At 39.3% G+C, this 24,872-nt stretch overlaps 3 protein-coding genes and 2 long non-coding RNA genes across 6 annotated transcripts; 3 read left to right on the top strand and 2 right to left on the bottom strand.

The window, feature by feature from the left end:
- Positions 1-959: 959 nt before the first annotated feature.
- On the bottom strand, positions 960-2,602 carry LOC149107538 (uncharacterized). Its single transcript, XR_016209038.1, has 2 exons — positions 2,267-2,602; positions 960-1,607 (listed from the first exon to the last, which is right to left on the bottom strand). It is a non-coding gene; the product is annotated as an uncharacterized LOC149107538 (long non-coding RNA).
- LOC149107537 (uncharacterized) lies at positions 1,615-4,572 on the top strand. The gene is made up of 2 exons (XR_016209037.1): positions 1,615-2,086; positions 3,559-4,572. It is a non-coding gene; the product is annotated as an uncharacterized LOC149107537 (long non-coding RNA).
- A 4,914-nt stretch (positions 4,573-9,486) lies between these two features.
- On the bottom strand, positions 9,487-15,455 carry LOC110068804 (synaptotagmin-1-like). 2 transcript variants are annotated; one of them, XM_089295906.1, is made up of 4 exons: positions 14,950-15,455; positions 11,726-12,897; positions 10,995-11,115; positions 9,487-10,732 (listed from the first exon to the last, which is right to left on the bottom strand). In XM_089295906.1, exons 1-4 carry the CDS (start codon positions 15,056-15,058, stop codon positions 10,416-10,418), a joined length of 1,719 nt encoding a protein of 572 aa, XP_089152032.1. In that variant the 5' UTR covers positions 15,059-15,455; the 3' UTR covers positions 9,487-10,415. The 2 variants fall into 2 exon arrangements, with proteins under 2 accessions (XP_089152032.1, XP_020631872.2); XM_020776213.2 differs by lacking the exon at positions 14,950-15,455 and adding an exon at positions 13,334-13,861.
- A 373-nt stretch (positions 15,456-15,828) lies between these two features.
- LOC110068886 (uncharacterized) lies at positions 15,829-20,257 on the top strand. The gene is made up of 2 exons (XM_020776304.2): positions 15,829-15,868; positions 17,139-20,257. Exons 1-2 carry the CDS (start codon positions 15,829-15,831, stop codon positions 20,162-20,164), a joined length of 3,066 nt encoding a protein of 1,021 aa, XP_020631963.2. The 3' UTR covers positions 20,165-20,257.
- A 1,142-nt stretch (positions 20,258-21,399) lies between these two features.
- LOC110068890 (synaptotagmin-7-like) lies at positions 21,400-23,280 on the top strand. Its single transcript, XM_020776309.2, has 2 exons — positions 21,400-21,656; positions 21,764-23,280. Exons 1-2 carry the CDS (start codon positions 21,651-21,653, stop codon positions 22,679-22,681), a joined length of 924 nt encoding a protein of 307 aa, XP_020631968.2. The 5' UTR covers positions 21,400-21,650; the 3' UTR covers positions 22,682-23,280.
- Positions 23,281-24,872: the final 1,592 nt, after the last annotated feature.

The following is a 24,872-nucleotide window of genomic DNA, read 5'->3' as shown; positions in this document are numbered from 1 at the left end:
CCTTGTTGCCCAGACTTGTCTTTCCTCAAGGGTTAACATTTGTGGATCATACAATATTAAGTTTCCTTCAATCCCCCAGTTTAAGTGTCAATAACTCTTAAATCCTTTATTTCTTTAGTTCCAAATTGTATTAAAAGGGCACTATGTTGCATTTTCAATGGATCGCTCGAATTAATGGGGAATGCTGCATTTTATACCAGTCAAATATGTGGTTTGTACACCACATTACAGCTTTAAGAAAGCGTTCGTCATGTTTCCATATAGACATTTATTTTTACAGGAGAGGAATTTGATGAAGATTAACAAGGCTTGTCTAAATGATTAATTTACAGACATCGTGACTATAATCTTGAGATTAATTCATTTACTCTTTTCACTTCTTGTTGATATGAGGCTTGTAAATGATCATTTAGGCTTTTTCAATAGTGCCAAGTATATTACAGTCTTAAGTCTGTTGTATGGAGAAACTTCTCAAAAATGCACCAAACGTCTAATAGTAAAGTAAACCTCATAAGTACATCGTGAATTTGTTTAAATTAAATATCGATCGTATGACCTTGTATTGTTCGTGCAAAAATTCAGTCTGTGGTTTCTTGATATCACCCTCAACCCTGCGGCAACTGTGTAACTCCATTTCGATTCATCTAATTGCAAAAACAAACTCTTAAATGACAATTTATATTCTATGAATTATTTGTTCAAAAGACTTTGACGCGAGCCGGGGCAAACCAGCGCAAACAGGCACGCGAACAGTCTAATAACAAATTATAACTGATTTTGATATGTAATTAATTAACCTAGCGACCATTAGAAACATATGCTTTCTTAAAGTCAGGAATCAGCCTGCCTCAGGAATAATATCTTTTTATAAATACAAAGACATTATTATTCTGGTGGAATAACACAGCTTTCCATTGATCTTTCTGGGTTTTAAGGGGAGAGTATCGGTGAACAATCTCTTTTCGTACATCAATTTTTTTATTACTGTAACATGGATAAGTATTGTTCAACATTTAGACTGCATAGAAAGGTTCCTGTCGGGGTAAACCAAGAATTTTTCAGTGTTTTAGATATAAAGTGTGTCGTAACCATTTTTAATATAGGGGAATGGTTATGAAACTCGACAAAGTTCTTTGTTGTACGTTTTTGTTCTCTTTTTTGGCCTTGACCGTGCACAAAATACAATAGTTGTTTACTACTGACCGAGGAACTAACCAACAGAAACGTTTTGATTACGTAACTTATGCATAATGTATGAACGCAAAACAAAAGATTGTGCACGGTCGTGGACCTTCCAACATAAGTCTTGGCATCTTTGCTTGCTCCTTTGATGTTTGCCTGGCTTCGTAAGCATTCTCCTCTATTAACTATGGTCGCAACTATACACTTATTGATAATTTGATCGTTGATTTGCTGCAGTAATCCCTATAAATCTTGTTGATTCAACTTCCCTAATCTCTTTATTGTTTGCTTTTATCCTTAATTCTTCGGTTTTTCTACTTCTTCGTTTTCGTTTTAAATTCGTTTTGGCTCTAATCGCGAGTATACAAAATGTCTCATTCAGGTAGTTTTGACATCTTTGTGAGAGTAAACACATGTAACATCGTCTGCAAAAAGAATAAGTCATACGATGTCAGAATTTCACCTTTAAAGAAGATTATATTCAAGAATGGGCCTAAAGCCTATTAAAGCAACCACGTTAAAATATTGCGTTCCAACCACTAACGACGTTTTAGTCATCTCCTGATTTTATCAGGCATTTTAACTCACATCGGCTCACAACTGCGTAAATTTCTTCTAATTTGAGCATTTGATCAGTTGAGTTAAGAAAAAAACCGTGACTTGTTTCAATCACACTTAGCAAACCATCCTTACAACATTTCGTTTATAATTATATTAATGGCGAGATTTTCTATAACAATAACAAAGGGTTGGCCTTTAGCTTTGAGGGCGAGTATTCTTACAATAGGGTCTTTGATAATATTATAGAATCGCAATGAAAGATTGGGAAATTCACTTAAAACTTAAATTTGCTTAAATGGAGCATTGAAGCACTGAATCGAAAGAGATAGACTTCAGTCACAAGGTGAGGCTTCCACGTTGTGTTCGGCGTTTTAAATGGGTTTGTGGTTCAGTGATTGGTTTGCATTTAATTGTAGCTCATTGTATCCAGTTGCATCTCTCCCTCAACAAGCAGGAAAGATTGTGCTCCAGTATAGTTTCTATACACTAAATACTAAGACATTTCTAAGCCACATACACTTACCTTTTAACCAATATGTATCATTAAGTCGCAACCACAAACTCAGAGCTATACATAGCTTTGTAAATGAGACTCAACTGAGGAACCCATCTCAATGCACATGAACTCGTCGTTAGATGGAGCACCAGCAAGCTGCTTAGGCACGGGCTACTTAGGTACATTTCAAGAGATAATCGAGTCGACGAGAGGCTTGCCAGGACAGAAGCCAAGACCAAAACCGCAATCTTTTATAAAAAGCATTTTTCTACGAGAGAAAATTGGAGCAATGGCCTTATCAGTTAGAAAGATTAAAAGAAAACGAATTGATGAAGTGGCAAAAATGTCCCACGCAAAGATCGAGTGGCTGGCGTCAAAATGGGGCACTAGCTCTGAACTCTGTCAATACAAGAATCTTGCGATGAAAAGGAAACGAGAGGTCGATTGAAATCATATGTGAAAAAGGCACTGATTAACCAATGTGAATAAGCCATGAAGAAAAGAAGAAAAAATTACCATTATTATATTATTTGCATAAAAGTTGTTGCTTTGTGAAGAAACACTGTCACGTGCCCATTTTAAATCTCGTTTTAACCACCCGAAGTCTTGACACAAACGCTCAAAATTGTATAGCTGTGAGAACAGCCGTTCAAGACAGCCAGATTGTGGTATCTGAAGTAATGAAAGATAAAATAACTTCTTTCATTAGGCAGATGACTTTATGGTAGTTGGATGTTTCTTTAGCTGCAGGAATATGTTTTGATCCCACGTTTGCTTTCCTTGGTGATAACATATAAATTGCATTCTGTTGTGTATATCAATTAGATGGCAGTTTAGATTTATAAGTAACTTTTTCGAAGCAGAAGAAGCCATATTTAACTGTTGTGCAATACGTATTGATATCTTACCCGACAGACATGAGAGAGAAGCGTGTTGAAAACTCAAGTTTTTCTGGGAGGAGTTGTGTATGATAAAATCCATCTGTGCCTTTTAACCCGTGCCTCTGTTCTCCAGGATTGATTGTTAACAAAAATGTGTCAGGGTTTCTGTTGACTAGACACTAATTAAATTGTGAATTTTATGATCCTTTTCAATGCTGACTTTTCGCTTAACCTTTTCCACTATTCTTGCTAATTTTAAACCATAGCTCCAGTTGGTCCCTTGTTGTTTCCGTCTTTTTCTTGTTAGTCTGCTTTGTTCGTGATACTCATCTTTTCAAAGATTATAGCGAATGGGAAAGGATATCTTTCAGACATTATAACTCACTGACATTTTATGTTTCACAACAAGTTTCAACGTTCTTGTTTTCTCGGTCACAGATTTCGGACATACCGGACGATAGACACGATGTAAGTAGCTTATTCAAGAATTGAACTCCCCCCGGTTGCGTTTACCATTTCTAGTTTGGAGCGAGGAAGCATTTCTTCGGTCAGGTTTGAGGATTGCGACAAAGAGACAGAACTCAGCAAAGAAAGAGAACCTAACAAAGCGCCGAAGGAACGTAGTAAAGCGCCGAGACAACCCAACAAATCGACAGAACCCAACAAAGCGACAGAACCCAGTAAAGAAAGAGAACCCAACAAAACGCCGAAGGAACGTAGTAAAGCGCCGAGACCGCCCAACAAATCGACAGAACCCAACAAACGCTGAGAAAACCCAACAAAGCGACTGAACTCAGGGTGCGTTCCTTTGGGATGATCTGGATCAGGATCAATGATCCAAGATCATTCGGATCATGGTGCATCAAAGGAACCGATGAATCCGTGACCAGAGTGGATTCGGCGGTTCCTTTGATGTACCATGATCCGAGTGATCTTGGATCACTGATCCGGATCCGGATCACCCCAAAGGAACGCACTCTCATTAAAGAAAGAGAACCCAACAAAGCGGCCAAACCTAGCAAAGCGTTAGAAGTCGGAACAAAGCAACAGAACACAACAAAGGGACAAAATACAACTTCACATCGCGGAAAGACAAGTCCCTACAAAACGAGTATGTAGATTCCAACAAAATGACCAAAACCAACGATATACTCGCAAAACTGAAGTGATCTGAACCCAAGAAGTTACGTTGAACCAGTATTTTTCTATCAGTACAGTGCTAGGTACAGTTAACATTCTTTTAAATAAAGTAACTGAACCGATCTCAATCTGGATTTAAACAGAGCAGGAGCCGTTGGATAGTGATACAGAAACTAGTCTTTCACCGCTGGCTGAGTATCTTTTAACGGAAAAGAATAGATGAAGTTGTTTTGATCACAGGATTTGGTAGGGCATTTTGACTTTGTAACATACTACTGAGAAATTAAACAATGGGGAATCTTGAAACAAAAACCTTACTCTAGTCATCTAAAACTTTTTTTCATTTTTCTGTGTTCTCATTTTTCATTCCACTCTATACAAGTGGCTTAATGACCTTACTGTCTTCCACTCAATTTCAAGATGGGGTCTTTTCTCCATATCAAAGATTAAAATGGATTCACCAAGAACATACTTAGAAAAACGATCTTCAACTTTCACATCCTATTCAATGGCCCAATATTTTCCATTTTCATTTTCAGCCTGTTTGGCACTGTTATACGTGGTGTTCCCACTACACTTTATCTATAGTAAATACCGTTGTTTTTTTGCTATTTTTCATTTCAACTTTTGAAATTGAAAACGACATCTGGTACATTGGTTGTAACAGTTTTCAGGGGCACAAACAAATGTCTCCACATCCGTCGATTAATTCATTGTGATTTGCGCTCTTGGGGGTAAAGTACTCTTGAGAAAAAATCTGGAAATTAAATATTTTACACCGATTTTGAACAGACATCATCGTGTCTCAGATCAAAAGCTGTTTTCATTAAGGATTGAATTTGCTAGTTCGATCAATGTCAGACCTCGGACCTGGGACCCCAGTGTATGAATTCGTTTGCATTATAATACCTTCCTTCCCATACGCTTCCTTCCTAATTTTGCTTCATCTGCCGGAGATAATTGCTTATTCATGGATTGTACACCGGTATCTCACCTTGTCGACCTGCTGAGGTATTTCGCGAGTGAATAAAGGGCTTGTCCCTCGATTATTTTTATCTTAGAGGTTTTATACCGTCGATATCTTCCCAATCTTATAAGAACCTATCCTTTAGTACATTTCACCGCCCCGTGTTAAGGGTCTATCAAACAATCGCCCCAAAATGCCAGAGATATTTTCAGCTGTTTTCGGTTGGTGGTATTTTCGCTTTCCACACTGGCGTGGTTTACCAGATGAAAATAAAGTCGGCTACAATTGTTTCTCTTTGTTTCAAAAGGGATCAACAGCAAACAAGATTCGTACAAAGACAATCTACTCATACGGGAGTCTGTATATACCAGTCAATAAATCAATTATTTCTATTTCTAGAAAGATAACATTTTCATTTTGAAGGGTGTGTAAGTTTATATCAGGAAAGATCATCACTGATCGGTCCGGCGTGCTTTCTTGTTTTTAAAATATTGACATATTCTTATCAAAACAAGTTGATTGAGAAACACCTTACAACACCCATTTATTGCGTGCGAGCGCATTTGTGTAAGGTTTTCTTTCAATGCCACCCTGCAATTTTGAGATTTTGAAGAAGAAATGCTTGCTCTCTTAAAACTGAGTAAATGAGTGCAAGGAAATCATTGTTAATGTGAAACGCTTATAAAACCATTACGGTTCGTCTAAATCCAATAAGATTTTCACGAAACGGAAGTTTGAATTATAAATCTTTTCTTTTGATTAAGAACACTTGACAGCGGGTGTTACAGTACAAAACCTTTTATCATGAAATACGTAAATACTATTTCATTCACGTCAATGGAACTATTTTTACCTTATCGGTAGGCCGGAAAACAAAGAATAGTTTGTGAAGATTGAGCCGCGCATTTCCTCTTTTAGACTACGTTTACAGCGGGAAGGGTCTAAAATTAGCCACGAAAATTAGGGAGAGGAAAATTTCTAGAGTTCGAGGGTGCAATTTGTTTACCAAGCTACAAGATTGTTTTAAACAGGAAAGAAATAAACATACGGTAGGCGAAATACGAACTACTCAATTCAGCAGAACAATCTTTGGAATAGAGAAGAGACAATGAAAGATTCAAGCACTGAATTTTCTAAGGGTTAGGTTTTGAAAACTGTGATGACAAAATGGCTAAAAGTTTCAAACTTTCATTTCTCTCAGAATCTGCGTTTCGATCTTCCATGTCCTGGGCATTACCTCGAATTATGAACAAGCGCTTTAGTAACTGAGAAAATTTCTTAATTTGTGCGGCATCTTAAGGATTTTAAATCTTAACCACATCAAAACAAATAAAATCAGAATATAGTCCTAATAAAAGAAGTGAAAATAAAGACCATCTCCCTGTCCCATTTTTGAGTTTCCTGTCGCGGCGTTTTATCTACGAGATGCCGTTTTCCAGCGCAATTGCACGTGGACATTTATTTACGGAAATCTTGTTTTTTTTTTCCTGGCATTTACGACACGATAATACACTTAGATTGAAACTGGAAGCTTGGGTAACCAATCGAAATAGTTCAAGTGCCCCGCACCGCCTGGGATTAACTGGAGTTTATCTTTCTTGCGGCTTTCCAATAATCTTTGGAAACTTCGTTGTCCCGCCTTTGATCATGGCCCTATGTAAACGAGTTGCTTTGTATAACACCCATCCCCCTCTTCCTGAAGACATCAAATTTCGAACAAAATATACAACATATCTTGTGAAAACCCACAAAAGACAAATAACCTCTTGAATAAAAACATCTGCGTCAGGGCATTGCCGGTTCCGCATCATTAGGTGACTAGGAGCATTTCTACCCCTTCCCTCTGGATAGAGTGGCAGTCTATCATAGGGTGACCTTCCCCGCTCCCCGCATTAAATCTACCGGTACCCACTTAAATACTTGGGTCGAGTCGGCGGAGCACTGTGAGAGTAAAGTGTCTTGCCCAAGAACACGACACAATGGCCCAAACCTGTAGTCCAACTCAAATGGGCCACCGCGCCACTAAATTCTTAAACATTGTGACCATGGTTACAGTAACTTTCGCACTACCCACAAGATCGACAGAAAAGGGTTTTCCTCAACAAAGCTAACATTGAAAAATAGACTATCAGTCCAAAAATCAAATCACCACCATGCGCTGAAGAGTGTAAAAGGCCCTTTTCAGCAAGGAGGCTAAAAGTGTGACCGCTATTAATTTATTCACATTCTCGTACTATCCAATCAGAAACCAAGAAAAGCCATCTTCGGCCTCTGATTGGATAGTCTTAATACATTAAAGAATGTGAATTAATCATGTAAAAAAAATGTTCACACTTCTGGGCTCCTTGCTCTAAAACATTCTCAAGCAATCTTAGCACCAAAGGGCTTTTAAGTCTCTCATGAGAGTAATAAAGAAAAATATATTTCTCTCGCAAACAGGTGAAGAGCCGAAACAAGGCATTGAAGTAGACAAAATTCTCACCACGGACAAATGAGAGAAAAGTCGACAATTTCCATGCCAGCAGTTACCTTACATTCCGCAGGTAACAACTTCAATTCAACATATAATTCTCTTTATAAACTAAATAAATTGTCGCAAGTCGCCTTTGCGAATATTAATTAAAGCAAATTGTTTTGTTTTGTAACAAATTCTCCTAACTGACATTAACAAAGAAAGTATAACAGTTGGTTAGGAGAATTAACATTTTGAGAAGAATAATCAAGAGTACATTCACCCTGCAGCTGCTTCTAGGGATACAAAATATTAAGAAGAATTGATTCCGAAACAAATGTCTTGGTAAATTAGCCTTGAAGGCAACAATCCCCACCCTGTCATGTGCGTAAATATTGCCTGTTTTACTTAACTTGATTAGCTTTCAGCTACAGTGAATAATCATATCTGGCACCAAATAAATTAGGCCTGCCCACACTACGCCAGAGGAATTTGAAAACGGAGGTTTAACTCTGAAAACACATCACATGCTTTCCGTCCACACTACGCCGGAGAAATTTAAAAACGCCATAATCACCGGTCATTTTGATTTCTGTTTGAGAAAAACTCGGTCAGGGGAATCACATGGTTATCGTGACACCATTATTTTCGAAACTCTGCGTTTTCAAAATGTTTTCCATCCACACGAAAACGAAACGTCGACGTTGAAAAATTCCGTCAGTTTGAAGAGCGTTTTTGAAAAGCTCCATTTTCGTGACGGATTGGTATTGACGACACGCCTAATCGTAGAAATAAAGCTACGTCTTCAAATTTCTCCGCCGTAGTGTGGACTGTGCTAGCTCATTCATTAGTTCGTTCGTTCATCCATTTATTCATTGTGGTAAAGTTTCCCTTATTAAACAGATTAAGTTATGCGAAGCATGCAACGCACCTCTTTTAATAGGATCTTTTCACATGACATCCATGCTCCTGGTCAAAGGGTCTGGATTAAAATACCCAATTAAACATGCTTTGCCTGATAATTGTTTCTGGAAACATTGGTGCTTTAGCGTCTCCGTTTTCCTATAATATCGATGTTTGAGGCTCAACTAAACTATCGGTAATGAGAACTTTGGGTAAGGTTTGGGTCCGCATTTTTTTTTGACAGGGATGTTGTTAGGTTTTCTGCTTTCCTTCCCCCCTCACCCCGCATCACGTTTTTTGTCCACACTACACCGGACACCAGCAATTATCGGTCATTTTGGATTTGTGTTGGAGGAAAACTTAGACAGGGAAATCACATGATTATCGCGACACTATCGTTTTCGAAAAGCTCCGTTTTCAAAATGTTTTCCGTCTACACGAATACGAAAAGCTGGCGGTTTCAAATTTCTCCCGTTTGAAGAGCGTTTTCAAAAAGCTCCGTTTTCGTGACGTATTAGTGTAGAATACGAGTAGTCCCTCTTTCACTTAGTTCGTCGTGTGTGACGTGAAAGAAAATCGTGAGAAAAAAATAGCCGCGCGAACTCCCTGCGAACTCCTTTCGCGCGCGTCCCACCCCCAGGATTTCACGCGGCCACTTTTTTTCGCGGTTTATTTACGTCTCGCTCGACGGACTAAGCGAAAGAGGGACTACTCGTAGTCTAGATTAGGGTGGACGGTAGAACTAACCGCATAAATAAAGCTGCGATTTAAAATAATTCCGGAGTGTGCCTCATACAGTAAATGTCAAATATAATGTAAATGAAGTGTATGTTGCTTGCCACAATTTATACAATCTATGTCAGTTAATTGACTCTCAGGAATTAAAGACACATAATCCAGCAAGTCATCTTTGGTCCCATTCTTTTGTACTCTTTCTACAAAATTAAGTGACCTATTTTCAGCACAACTGACAAAGTGACATGGCGCTGAAAACGTTTACCCTATCTACAGCTATCACACATCAAGAAATAACTCTTATAATTGCTGTTAGCGCGAAGGACGAATGACGCTTGGTAATTTTTTTTAACATCCTGGGCTGCCACGCCTAGCTGAAAGCCTTGTATTGGTATCAGTCCTTGTTGCTGGCAACCTCTTCTTGGTACCAGTCCTACACTGTTATAAACAGTTCTCAATAAATCCCCGTATCTCATCAATAATTACAGTTCTCTGAGAGGGTTTTTCAATTCCACACTGAAAGTTCTCTATCGGCTCGTGCTCAGTACTGTCGATTGAGAGATATTCTATAGACTATGAATCATTAGAGCAGTTTTCAAATGATGTTTTAGAGACGAGAAAGAAAGAAAAATCAGTGCTTGCAGTATGTTATGTACCCGCTTAAAACAAAGATTCCTCTTCAGCCAACCATAATCAATCGTTACTTTGTAAACGCGTTTTTCCCGCGCTTAACACGGATTCCATATTTCCAGCGTACGCCACCAGTTTGTGAGTCTTCCCGCCATTACGTGCCACCACTTCTTCGTTTGCCTGCGCTTGTTCCTGGCCCATACTTCCCACTTTTGCACCAGTTAGACGTCTTCCTGTGCTTGCCATTGGTTACAAGTTGTGATCAGTTTATCTCCTTACTTGTGGCTGCAGGTATTGATCAGTTTGCGACAGTTGATACAGAATTAAATTGCTATAAACGAGCGAAATAGAGGCACACCTGTCGAAGTTAATCACCTTTTTCGTAAGGAAAAAAACTACAGCCTAACTAATCAGTTATAAGACAATTCTCGTAAGAACAATTGAATTGCCCTTTTCAAACATGAATTTTCAGTACAGATCTTTGTGCAGTTTGTGCCATTTTTCAATGTGTCTGCTCGGTGATTCAATCATTGACTTCCACTGCTCCTGCCCAGAATCAAACGAATCAAATCCAAGAATAACCGTTCCCAATCCCCCACCGCCAACATTGATCTCGGAATGATTGACAATCTTGAGCACTACGGTAGTAAGAGATATCTGGTCAGCGGACACATTGAAGTTGAACTTTTCATTGAACACCGGATTGAGGCTGCGTCTTTTGACACGTGTGTTGGCTTTGGATAAGCGGACGCCATCACAGTACAGGGCGAGCTTAACGTAAGGGTCTGCAGAAGGAAAAGCATTCAAAATTAAGTTGGCTCTCACTTATTGCACAACCATACCAACTTTTCCTATGAACATTGACACTGGATTGTAAAATGGAGAAAGTCTGCAATTCGTTATCGATCGTTATGTGACTTGTATTTTTCACCATTTATTGACTGGGGAGTTATAAGTTATCTTATTCTACATGTAGTTTTACTTTTATTTTTATTCTGTTTTTGCTTTTTGAAATCAATGCCTTCGTAGGTGCCCGCAGTAACTTACCTGTGCGGTCAGCCGTTGCCTTTGGTAAGCCGCGAATCTTCGTGACTGTTACAATGAGTCGGCCGCTGATTGGTCGAAAGCATAAAGAAACACAAAGCTCTCCAAGGTCGTCTGCCTCCATCTTGAAATTTAAGAGAATAAAGATGTGAGTTTGTGAGATTAATATCAAATTTAAGAAATGATTTCCGACGAAAAATTTTGAGAAAAAAAAAAAAAAAACACGTAAAGAATCTGAAGGACAATTTACCGGGTTTGTCAAAGGTCGCAGGCGCGAAATTCAATAATTTTCGTATTTTACAAAGTGGTTTTAACTTACTTTAAGAGCAATCTCTGTTTTTCTGTAAAGATCTACGAACGAGAGGCAACAGGCAATTAACAGAAAAAGCTGACTACGGTAAAACAAGACGGAACACAAGGAAACCGACTCGTCCCCAGTTTTTGCACGGCCGAATTTCTTCGGCTGGCAGTCTTAGTGTGAATGTCACCGATAAATCATCCCTTTATTGAACAAAACTTAAATTGAAACGGACGAAGATAAGTTTTGACAATAATTTGATAAACAAAGCGTAACTGAAATGGCCACAAGACAGTTTCTTCCTAATAGTTCGCATACCCAAAAGGATAGAGAAGCATTGAGAGGTAAGCCTCTGCCCTTCCCTCGACCGTCCTTTCTCAACATTTTGAGCCTTGCATTCTCAGACCCTTGCTGCAGTGTGATCTAGTCAACTTACCCCGTAGGGATGCGGAGGTGCAAGATACAGCCATTTGGTGATTGAGAACGAGGCTCTGTTTTCCATCAACTTCAACTCTGACAAGGGGAAAAGGATCTCTCCTATGACGTCATCACCATAACGGTCTTTCAATTTGTCGTGAAAATTCACCACCCTGAACTTAAGCTCGTATTCTTTGATTCTGTCTTTTGAGAAACCTGAGATGACAAATGTCTCGTTAAAAACAGGGTCTGGTGTTCCTTCGATGATCTTGGTGCGTTGCCAACAGTATTGCTGCGGGAGCAGGGATATCTTCACCAAAGGGTTGATACCTTCCTTATTGTCAGCTATGGGAAGATCGACCGCTTTTATGATGTTCACTTGCAGTTCTGTCTTAGCGACATTGTAGTGAAGCGCGAAACGAATCTTTCCAATTTTGCCATCTGTATTGTCAGGCGAAGGTGTTCTGTCTTCACCTATGAAGCCAACTTCATTTAAGTTTATCTCCCTTGAATTGCTTTCTGGTAAATCTAATCTCTTCTTTTCAGGCGTCGCTGGACTATTAGCGCCAGAATTTGCTTTCTTTCTTTTCGCAGGGCTGTTTTCATCCCCAGAAACGCCAGAATCCTTGTCTTGTGTAAAACTTTTCTCTTCTCTGTCGACCTCCTCTTCAGTCTTATCCAAATTATCCTCAAGTGACGCATGCGTACTAGAGTTAGAGTCTTCAACATCCGGGGCACTCACTGGAGATTTCTCACGTGACCTGCTATCTGTCTCTTCCCCGGATAGGGAGCTTTCGTCAATGTAGGTTTTTGCATCACCATTCACAACATCGTTAGAATAGTTACATAAACGATGATAGTAGTATTTTGTCGGCGGAGGACAACCATAACTACGATTCTTCGTCTCTTGAACGTTCAAAGAAACGGTTTTAGGGAAGGACGAATCCACGACTTTGTCTCCCATAACAACTTGAATCTTTTCCGATGCTTCCTTCACCGCCTTTTCTCGTGAACGTTTACCCGTTAAATTCTTGTACGCGCTGACTCCCAGAATTATAAACAGGTAGCCGAGAGCGAGGCCAATGAGAATTGGCAAAACCAGGATGCCAAAGAGACATAACAAACCCGTGTTGTTAGAAGCAAAACGCGTCATAAAATTACCTGATTGTGGCTTACTGCGAGGATCAAAATCTAAAAAAAAAAAGAGAGAGCAGAAAAGTTTGTGCGTTAAATATACAATGAATATTGGGATTCCCTCAACAATATTTAAATGTCGGTAACCTATATTATATTTCATATTTACAAAGTGTAAAGAGGTTTTTGAAGTTTTTACGGTTTTTGCAAGCTGCTATATATATCGTGATCGGTCAGTTCAACACGAAAATAAGCGATATAATCGCACAATAAAATGGCTATTTCATTCCTACTGAGATTATAAATCAAAATATAGTTTATACCCACATTTACCAACCGACGCAACCGAATTTGCAATTCCCGGACTAATTATTTGAAGAGGGCTTGTAAAAAAAAAATCAAAGCGACTGAGAGAAAATTCAAAGGACCTAAAATGACGGATGAAAAGATGACATTGAAACGGTTAACTTAATTCAGTAATGAAATATCTTACCGCGTGTTTTTCTGTTATTGTTTTCTGCTCTGGCCGATTTATAATATCGCTGTGAGCTCGACAGAAGAGGTGCCATGATATTTTCTGGAGTACACACAAGACCAGTCGAGATCAACACGCAGTTTAGCCTCGCACATTGCCAGTATATCGCATATAATTTTAGCCTTTGCGTATAAATTCACTTCTCTCTTATCAATTCATGATCGAATCTCACTCGCATTTTCATAAGACCAATTTTCAGCGGGATGCTTCACAATTTTACAAAATTTACGTTGTCGCATTGTGAATAATCATTTACATTTGCATATGAAAAGATCAACGTGTCTATTTTTGTTAGTTTTTTCGGCCGAGGCAATTGTTTTACAGTTTGCACAGGTGGAATGCGGTCACTCATTGCTACAATAACACGATAGCCAATACAAACACTTGTGAAACTGTATAAATATGTTCATATCAGACCAGGAGATACATGTCAAATGAAATTTTCTACCCTTTTCATTGGAAAATATATTCGAAAGTAAATTGTTAAAATTAATGCTTTGAGCATGCATGCAGGAGAGTTCAATTGCTGTTGCCAAGTTAACAACATACATTAGCTTCGGAAGCTGTCAGATATAAAGGAAAAAAAACAGCCCGAACTAACACAAATTTCTGTCTCAACTTTTAATTTCACCTTCTGGGAAGACCTTTAAAAACACTCTCCTCCCATGTCCTCCGACTAGTATTGGAAAGAATGATAGAAATTAAGTGTGTGCCAGGATGGCTTCGTAAGTCATATTTCCTCAACGTGTATTTTTAACCGTTCTTTCGATAACAAAATATTATTCTTAACTCTTTCTGCCACTAAAGCGTTATTTCTATTAGCGCCATCTACCATTCGCTAACTTCATAAAATCCACTTTGGCGCCAAAATCGAGTAACTCACTATGATTGGTCAGTATGTAGTGAAATGTTTTGGCAGTGGCAGACAGACTTGCTACACTGCTTCAAATCGAGACTGCTACAGCTGATTTCGAGAGCTCAGTGAGACAAAATTATTTTCTCCGCTTAATATTTCATCTTTGAACTATGCCGCATTTGGGCTCAAGTTCATTTGGAAAGCATTCATTCCTTACTTCAACCATCAAAACTATGACAACGCTTGTATGAAAAAAAGGTCTTAGAGTATTTTCAATAACTGTTTGTTGAGAGTCAAAGATTGGCGTCGACTTCATAAATTAAGGAAACTTTCCTCTATAAACTTAAATGCAGCACTTCATATAGTATAATTAATAATTCCCGCACAAAACGAACAAAGGCCAAGCAACAAAACGATTAGAGATCAGTAATACATTACTTTAGTGTCTATTTGAATTGTTACTCAAAGTCTCAAGTAAATATCTGTTTATGACTTCGGAACTATCACAAACCATCTCCTAAAAGCTGGTTTTCAGCGTATCAAGAGAGGAAAGTAAAGAATTAAAATTGGTTTTATGGTTTAACGCCATATTTCTTTGTTTAGAACTAAATTGGTCGCCGCTGCAATGGTTCTGCAAAACTCTCTGCAAAACAATTATCGCTAACTAAATCAAGCGTTCTAGAATTAGCTTTAGCTTGCTAAATCAAGCGTTTCTTACCCTTAAAAGTAGGTAGCGTCATGCTTGGGGAATCTAGAGATTGCCGCCATTTCATCATGGCGTCCAAACAAAGGAATCGATCCTCTTCCACAAGAAGTGACGTCATCATGGCCACCGGCAGTGATCTGCGGGTCCTGTCGCTTTCATCTCAAGCGCAGGAACGTAGCATGTTACAAATATGTTATAAAAGTGCACTGAAATGCGCCAATACGATGTGGAGGGTATTTCCAAGATTTACAAAGCGAATAGAAACCGGTGCTACATGAACTAACCTAAAAAGCTTTAATAACACAGACTTTACATATTACACGCTGAGAGAGTTGAGAGCAACCGCACTGAGACACATACAAATGCCTTTAGACTTAATATACAGTCTAAGTTAGTCACTATCATAAAACGTACGGAAAACTCTGCGCCTAGGGTCCAATTTCCTCGAGGTGTTAAACATGATCTTCTTTGGCTCTCATATTTAAAAACGCATGAAGCGTGCTACCGAAAAAAAAACAAACTTCAAATCACCACTTAAACAATTGAACAGAGACAGGTGGATCTATTTATTTCATTTACACTTGCTTGTGATGAAAGATCACACGATTTCTGTCTCTTGAATTTCAATTATCTTCGGAAGAGACACTACTAGCAAAATCGGGGACAAGCGTCTCTGTACCAGAGAAGACTGAGCGAGCAAGATACTTTTTGGTGCTCCTTTGGCGCGGAAACGATGGAAATGAAAGCAAAGTTTATGACGTCACTGTTGCCATAACTACTCTGAAGTGCCTTTCTCACGCCACGCGCGACACGTGACTGCTGGGGTGAAGTTCAAGTGGAAGATGCTGGAGGAGGACGGCGGAAATTTTAACGGGGTGTTCCCTTTGGATTATGGAAATACTGTCAAATGGAACTAAACAATACGCTTTGAGTAAGTATTGCTTAAATCTTTTACTTCGTAAAATGTTATGAAAGCTATAGGGGTACATAGTTCGACCTAGAACAACGTTATATTCGTTGTAAAATTTGCATCCCATACTGAAAGAATTTGTTTGTGCAAATGCTGCTTGAACTTTTGTTCCACCTTGGTTGGACAGTTAAGTTCCTTTATGTAAGTTTAATCATTTCTAACTTAGCTTTGCATGAAAGGTTCTGCAAGCTTTCTGCTACAAAACAGAATAACCTGCAATGGAAAATTTCACATTTTCTTCAGAGTACTAGAGTTGTACGGTTACAGCAATACATATGTTTACCTTTCGAGTAACTATTTTCTGAGACTAAACAATTTGGAGATATGGTGCTAAGCGACAGATTTGCTTGCAGATGTTTAATGTGAAAAGCATGTTAGAAACAGAACAACAGAAATACTATTATTTTCTTTGTACATTTGAGCTTTTGCAGCTACGCCCTGCATGGGATGGGGTTTCCCAAAAGGGCGGCATTACGTGCAGAACTGAATTGGTTTACCTTAGATTTCTTAGGCTTTATTTACAACTATAAGCATTCGGTTATATGTGACTTTTGACCATTTTTATTCACCTCTTTCATGCTGTAGTTCAAACAATTTGCAATGACTTGATTTACGAAATAAAAGATTTCGTCCTGACAATTTTTGTGCCGTTCTGATACGGCAGGTGGAGTGACAGGTGGCAATCAGCCGAGTTATGTTTCGGGTATAACAATCAGATGGCTTTTATTTTAAACTATCATCTAATTAGCAAATTTCAATATGATCAGGAAAACACTTTTAGATAATTGCTAATTGCTGATCAAAAATATTTAAAACATTATATAGCCTGAAATGAATTGATTTTAAGCTCAGGGTAAATATACCCGGGAACTAATATTTATTTTGAACCCTCTAATATGTAATTGTTACATGATTGCTGCTGCTCTGTGAAACATAGAGTTTAAATATTATTACAGAACCATTTTAATGCTTTTAAATATAAAGTTGAAATATTAGACTTGAGGAAACATGTATTTTCAAACTCGGTCCATTGTGCTTCCGTACAATCCCGTTATGTTGTATTCAATCAGCTGTAGTTTGTAACATGATATTAAAAACGTTATTCTATACTTAATAATATCATCTAAATATAGGCAAAACAAAGACAAAATGGAATGCGATTATTGGAGTGATTTATTTTGAAATTGAATGTTTCCTCTAATAAAGTATTTCACCGAACTTTTTTTTACAGATCTCTCGGACCAGTCCCCTGACGAAGCTGACGTCATAGCACAGGAAAACTCGACTGACGTCACAGCATTTCTTTTTCCTGCCATTGGCGCTGTGCTTATGCTCATGTTTGGTGGATTATTGTTTTCAAGCGGAACATCCTTCAGTAAATCTAAAACAATGTCCGACAACAGGTTCAAACGAAAATTTGAACAGCAGTATGGACGAAGGACAATACGTTTTCATAACATACCAGACAAGATTGCGACAGAGCCGTCGTCTGTTCTACAACAAGAAAATAATGACGTTGTTGATGCTGTGATGAAAGAATATCAAGATTTACCGCAGCACCAACCGCTCAGCGGATTAGCTGGCAATATGGCTGGATTACGCGGGCAAACTTGCGCAGTAAATCTTATTCGACCAGAAGTGACAGAGAGAGGAGTAAGTCCGATCCATTTGACGGCAAGAGAATACACTTCAGATTACGACAATCCGTCGTATAAAGATAAGGACAGTGAGGCGGAACATGAAGATGATGTAAACAAGAAAAGCTCGCTTACTATTACGCTTCAAAACAAGGATATTGTCGTTGAAGATGATTTTACGCAACGAAATAGCGCTGCATCTAGTGGCATTGGTACAAACTCACCAGACAGTTACGAAATTGATAGCTTAGAAGAATTTCCTGCTAGTAACAACGATTCTCTCGACCTTGCTGAAGCAGAGTTTCCTGGGTTACGAGGCGGAGCTCCTTTAAATGACGGCACCCGCCTGTCTGTACATGCTTATGACCGTGGGGTGTACGGTGGGGGGCGATTAAGTGTGCTGGAGATGGAGAGAGCGCCTAGCTCCATGTGTTTAAGGGGTTGTAGCTGTCCCATGCATAGAACAGAGGGTGGGAGAATGAACACCAAACTGAAGGGTGCTCGAATTAGCGATGAGCGACTCACTTGGGGTGATATTGCACTAAATGTAAATGGTAATTTGACCTTGGAGAACGAAAGTGACGTTAGCAAAGCGTGTGGTGATATGTTAAGGCTCGCTACTCCATCAGCAGAAATATCAGGTCCGCTGACTGCAGAGAACATGCGAGAGATGAATCAAAGTCCGTTGCGGCGAATGGATTTGGAGAAGTGGCTTCATGATGTGGAGAAGTCCCGCAAAACGGGCGAGGAAGCTTACGATCAAACGTTAGAATTCCCAGATGCGAAAACAGAAAAGCGTCGCAGAGATTACTTAATCACACAAAGGAAAGAGTTTGTGCCTAGTCGAAGGAAAATGCGAGCACCACTTCAAGAAAGTTTACAGCTGTTGAAAAAGTTGCAGCTTGTTGCAGACAATGATTTGGCTCCAGCGCAGAATCCAGTCCACCTCGGCGGCCGCGCAAGCTGCTTGGACACTGTGAGAGCACCAAGCTCACTATGCCTTTGTGGAGGCCAATGCAGCGTGTATGGTCAGAATGAGATAACCTCTGACCAGTGTAGTGCGCCAGTGAATGTAATTGAAGATGACACTGAAACTGATGAGAGTACTGAAGTTGCGAAAGGCAGCCATCAGCTTAATTCAACAAGAACAGAACGTATCACAAAAGGCGGAAGACAGAGTACTTTGAATCTTCTTCGCGCGTCAAGTGGAATGTGTATTCATGGCCCTACATGCACGGTTCATTGCCACAAAATGGGAAATGCTGAGTCATCGATACCAGAATCTGGGATTGAGAGTAGGAGAAGTCAAGTGCTTACTCAAAAGCAAGATACACATTCCGAATTAAAAGAATTGAGAGGAGCCAGCGTGTTTGGTGAATCGCAAGTTTCACTCACTTACAACACATTGAATAATCAAGGAATTGGCGATTGCGCACAAGAAGAAAGCGTCTCTATGATAACGGAGTGCAGTGAAAATGAACAGCGTGGAGCGAGCTCCTTTGGAAATTCACGCTCATCAAAAACTCAAGAGATCAATGATCTAAACACTAGAGGTGCTAGCAGTTTTGCAGAACAGCCTCTGAAACAGTTGCATGCTAACTACAGTCTTGAAATGAACAGTATCCAATCATCTTTGGGCGAAATTAGGGGCGCCAGTGGTTTCGCATCGCTGGATGAAAGTATTGCGGGCACATCGAGTGTAACGTTAAGTTTTGCAGTGGAATCTGACGTCGAAGGTTTGAGCACTGATAAGTCTTTGATGGAGAGAAAAAGGGCTATAAGTGTAGAGACATCTGTTGAAAGCGGCAGAGCCCCTGATCGAAAGCGTGGCTCCAAAAACACAGCCAAAGCACCTGTGAGCCCCACAGAGAAACAGAACTATCAAACGACCACGTGGAAAACTGAAGACATGGAAAACCTTGTTGAACCAAAAAACAACTTGTTCATTAGTCGCGACAAAGGTTGTAAAATTGGAACAATTGCTCGTGCAGAAAAGATGGATTTTAGCGATGAACAAAAGCAACACTTCAAACGGTTTGACGAGCGCATTCTTAAAGTGGGTAAAGACACAACAATGATGTGTACACTGTTAAATGCACTTCGGCGAAATGGAAAACAACAACGAAAAGACACTGAAACTTCCAAGCACAATGTTATTCATCGTATTGACGAAGAAAACGTTACGAATGGCAAGGAAACTTCAGTCGGGAGTCTTAAATTTTCAGTTTTGTATAAGGGAGCTGATTCTGGGACGCCTTTGCTTTACGTCACTGTTCTAGGTCTCGAAGGTGTGACAACTGAAACAGTTACGACAGACAGTACGGTTTATATAAAAGTTTGTTTATCTCCTAAATTCACAACATGGAGACGAACAAGAGCTCTGAATGTTTCAGAGAAGCTGGATTTTAAAGACCATTTTATTATATCAGGGGTGAAGCCAGTTGACTTGGAGGGAGCTATCCTTCGATTTGTCGTTGTTTGTGTCGGAGAAGATGAAAAAGTCATTGGTCAACTTGACGTGCCTCTTGATGAGCTCAAGTCGCGTGACAAGTTTAAAAGGACTTGCGCGCTTCATGTACCTTATTGCGCAAGGAATGATGGGATTACTGAACTTGAATAATGAATGAGTAACTTTGAAAAAGAGGCTCCATTAGGGGGTGAGGGTGGGGTGGTCTGAGTATCCCACATTCGGTTAATTTTTGACTTAAATATCCCGTACCATGAGTTCAAGTAGCAAAAACTAAGGATTCGCTACTCGATATCCTGTTTTATCTGGTCTAGATCTCTCGTTAATAATTTCCCCCAAATATCCTGTATCCTGTTAATTTTTTACCTATTAACCCGTATCCCGAAAAACTCTAAAAGGGCTTCAAAAACAGTAAACCGTTCGAGCTGTACGTTAAATTAAGCATGATTTTCACCTTTATAGCAAAGTAATAAAACTTGATATGACAAACAATATTACGTACTTAGTGTGCCTTTTAAAAGAATTCATTTAATATCTTCAGTTTGCGTCAAATGGAATTAGTGTAGACGTTCTTTGTATTGTGCACTTACAGAATTTTCACACCACATCAGCAAAAAGTTGTATACCTTTCAATAAGGAATTAATTAAGACAGGACTAATTGAGTTTGCTAAATTGAAACTTGAATTTATTTACTACAAATCAGAAATTTTGAACGTAAGTAACGAACACTGCCTTCTGTATGCTTTTACCGAGCGTTCTCTTTACGCCATCGCGGAAAAAATAAGATTGAGCGATGCGTTTGTTGTTTTGAATGAACTGCGAGAAAGGTGTATTCGTTTGATCAATTGACCCGCGAGAAATGTTCGTTCATTTACTTTTGGCCTGAATTTCTTTGTTGCTTAGAAGAATACATCATTCCCACGACAACAACAATGACATAACCGCCTATTATCTGTTTCTTACTTTAAAAGAGGCACTTTACCGGCAGGTGCTTTGCGACGATAATTGCTATTTCGCTTGGAATGTTTTCTAAACCCGAAAATAAATTAACAAAGCAATTCACTGCAAGACGTCGAAACTCGATGAAAAAGCAAACTCAAGGATTACAAACCAACTTTAAAATGAGCGGGAGTGAAGTTTTATTTACACGACATCGACCTTTTAAAACTCGATCAAAATTTTATGATGAGAATACAGAAGGAAAGGGTGTTGAAAAGACAGATTGGGACCAAAACATAATTTGACATTGATTGAATGATAGTTTAATTTACGTAAAGAGAAATACGATTTATTCCGGGATGAAATATCCATTGCTCTGTGACGCAAAGTGTCACGAATCGAGTGGGCTTGTTTTGCATAACAACCACTGTACTGTCACTGTTGAAGCAAACAAGCAGAGCTTTACGCACGGATGAATGTACGATGTGAATGACAGACAGACACAAAAGGCTTTATAATTAGCTTTATTTAAATTCAAAACTCCTTCAGCATATCAAAATCCTCGACCCCGCGAAAAGTCCAGGTCAGAAGAGTTGTCGACACGTCTTCATTTCTCAAGTTCCCGTTTGGCGGCTCAATCTTCCGCGACAGATCAACGTTTTTCAGCGCGAAAAACGAAACATGACTTAGAAAGTTTAAATGACGGTAGGCACTCTAAAACAATGGCTTTTTAAACTTTCGCGTTTTTTAAAGTCTTGAGTTACTCTTGTTCAAAGTTTTAAACTAATCACTATTCGTCATTGTGTTTTCAGGACTCGAGTGTTCTTGGCGTGATTCTTGGCTCAGTGCTTGGTTTTCTGGCCGGCGCAATAGTGGTGTGTGTTGGATATTTCGTTTACGCCAGACGATCCAAGACATACAATCCACAGTCGCGCGATGTGCGCGCGAAAATTGATTATTACTCGGCGAGTAGTCCTGAAGGTGCTTTTCTCGTCGCGCAAACACGACCAGTTCAAGTACAGCCAAATGTGTACACGTTGGCCAAGTCCTCGGCGGAATCATACCCTGAAATTACCGAGCTAGATGATGGTGAACAACAGAGAATTCGAATAACCAGGCCGTATCAAACTGGCGCTATTACCACAATCGACGAAGACGGCGAGGATGTCCAAGACGGGAGCGAAAGGCCGCAAAGTCTTGAGAGCGAGGCCATGACCGGTGGCCACAAACCCAAGCTAACAAAGCGAATGAGTTTGCCTACTACCTTAAAATCAGATGGATTAGTTCACCCAAACCCAGAGGAATTCTTTCGAAAGAAAAGTTCGACCGGCGAGGAGGAATGTCGGCTTGAGTTCTCGTGTTTTTACGACACGGCAAGTCGTGAACTACACATCACTGTAATTCAAGTTGTTGGGATTTCTACACCAGACGAGAGTTTCCTCCGCCCGCCAAACTGCAGTGTGAAAATGCGCATCTTGCCCGAGATGTTGTCCTGGCAGTGGACGAGGAAAATTTCTCGAACAACAAGCCCCGCTTTCAACGAAACCTTTATTGTGCCTGGTTTTGTTCACAATAAGCTGCGAGAATGTACCGTGCACTTTGTGGTGTTGGATTTTGATCATGTACAAGACAATGTTTATGTGATTGGAGAAGTTTTCATGCCGTTATCTGAACTAAGAGCGAACAGGCTGGAGAAAATTATCAAAAGGGTGAACCCACTTTCCTTCTAAAAATGTTTAATAACAACTCTGTCCTAATTCCGCAACAGAGTGGAGTTTTCAGAACAAGGCCAATATGCTAAATAAACACACATAAGGCAAACAGGAAAAAATTCCTTTAAATTTCATAGCTCATTAGCAATTTAAAATGCGTGCGAGGCAAATCAAAGTCGTTGAAATAATCTCAACGTTGTATTTATTTACGGAACAAGACTTAAAAATTTAATGTTAGCAATGTAACAGTTACAATTTGGACAAAGTTTCTCTTTATTTCATGTGTTACATTCTTTCAAGGGGTTTTTATAATATCTGAATAAGAATTTGCTGTGTAAATATTATTTAGATCTTCACCTGGTTTAGTCAAGCGAAACTTCTATGTTGTAGTTTTGTCACGCATTTCATCATCCAACTATCTGCTGTTAAAAAGTGAGAATTTTGCCTTAACATTTCTTGAAAACTTTGTTTTCCACAATACACGGGTACAATCCTTTGCAAAGAAATATTTGTATCTTTCTAACTTGCATATATTGTTATATATTGTGGCTCACAATTTGGGTTTTGTTAATTAGCTGACAGCAAATAAAAGTCAAATAAAACAAAAGTAATTGCAACGAGTTGTCTTGTTTGATTTTATGGAATTATAATCCCGTTTTTAATCTTCCAGATACAATCATTATTGCGGTAACGAAAAGACGTGGGCAGAGATGGAAACATCGTCATAAATTATTCAATAATTTGTAATGAGCCTGAGTGCCAGTCCTCGAGAATTGAAATTTTTATCGTGGCTTTTTAGTGGTCAAAACTAACGTTTTCAATCCCAGTGTCATTGTGTCACTTCTTCCGAAATTTGTTTACGAACGGGTTATAATATTCTGCACAAATTACTGAGAAATTCCCGTCTCGAAAGAAGTCAAAGCCAGTTTCTCTCTTTGTTTACACTACACTCTTAAACCAGAATACGGTAAGGACACTTTTGGTGTGACCTCACCGGCTAGATTGTTTCAACTCTTCATTTACATAAGCCACAAGATTGTTCCAAAAACTTTCGTGAAGTATCAGTGCAGTGATTGTGGTGACCTCCAACATAAAATATGATTTGATTTGGTATCACTACATACAGAAGACAAAGAGTTAAAAAAAACATTATAAAAAAGTCTTTAGTAAGACTAATAATCACAAGCTTTTTAGGGTAGCAACGGTATTACAACTCTCTTCTATTTTTATCACAGTTTCCCTAATGCCCCTATGAGACCAACAGTCCGTCGCTTACTACCCATGAAATTAAAAAATAAGCCACAAACGCTAGCAGCTACATTGTAGGGAAAGTCTGCATGCGAGCCAAGTGGCCCATCAGGCCGAGCTTATCCCGGTTTCTGTAGCATGAAGCGACTAGGAGTATTTCTACTCCCCCCTGGATGGGATGCTAGTCCATCGCAGGGTTACCCCCAGCATTAAGTTCGCCGGTACCCATTTATACACCTGGGTGGAGAGAGGCACTGTGAGAGTAAAGTGTCTTGCCCAAGAACACAACACAATGTCCCCGGCCAGGGCTCGAACCCAGACCGCTCGATCCGGAGACGAGCGCACTAACCATGAGGCCACCGCGCCTCCCCTACATTGTAGAGACCTTGTCAATCATGTGCGAGCTGAATTTCACATCCTGTTATGCGGAAAAAAAACGCATAGGAAAGCTTACATTTACCAGAAAACTCTAAGAATGTGCAAATTTATCCGGGATACTTTCATTGAAATGTTTCTCCTCTGTTGGACAAAGCATGACTTCCGCTCGAAGATTGACGGGCTAATTTTTTCGCATTAACCTTTTTAATTTATTGCCTGTTATTTCGACCTCTGACTTTTAAAGCATTTCTAGCCTATCAATTTATACGTGTAGAGCTCTTTATCTCACGGCGAAAATATTGATTCGTGAACAAACTGGACCAAAATTCTACGACCCCAATCAGTTATGCAATGGGTTTGAAAATTGAACTGTCGCTTTATCCCGCAGCTGTCGACTTTTAATTTGACATTACTTCCCGCCTGAATAATTGAATATTAAATATACGTCTACTTATGAAATATGAGTTGATATTCTTTTCCCGTGAAGCCGCCGTTGTGTGGGTGGTCACGCGATCCCTCCGTAACAAACGAAATCAGAGTTCGTAATTCGTTATAGAAGATTGGCAAAGTTAATTGAGGTTAA

This window comes from Orbicella faveolata, unplaced genomic scaffold (genome assembly GCF_042242905.1).
Source record: "Orbicella faveolata isolate gen_17 unplaced genomic scaffold, um_ofav_v1 contig_26, whole genome shotgun sequence".
NCBI classification, from domain to species: domain Eukaryota; kingdom Metazoa; phylum Cnidaria; class Anthozoa; order Scleractinia; family Merulinidae; genus Orbicella; species Orbicella faveolata.
The sequence above is the reverse complement of the archived record's forward strand: the minus strand, read 5'-3'. Positions and strand labels throughout refer to the sequence as shown.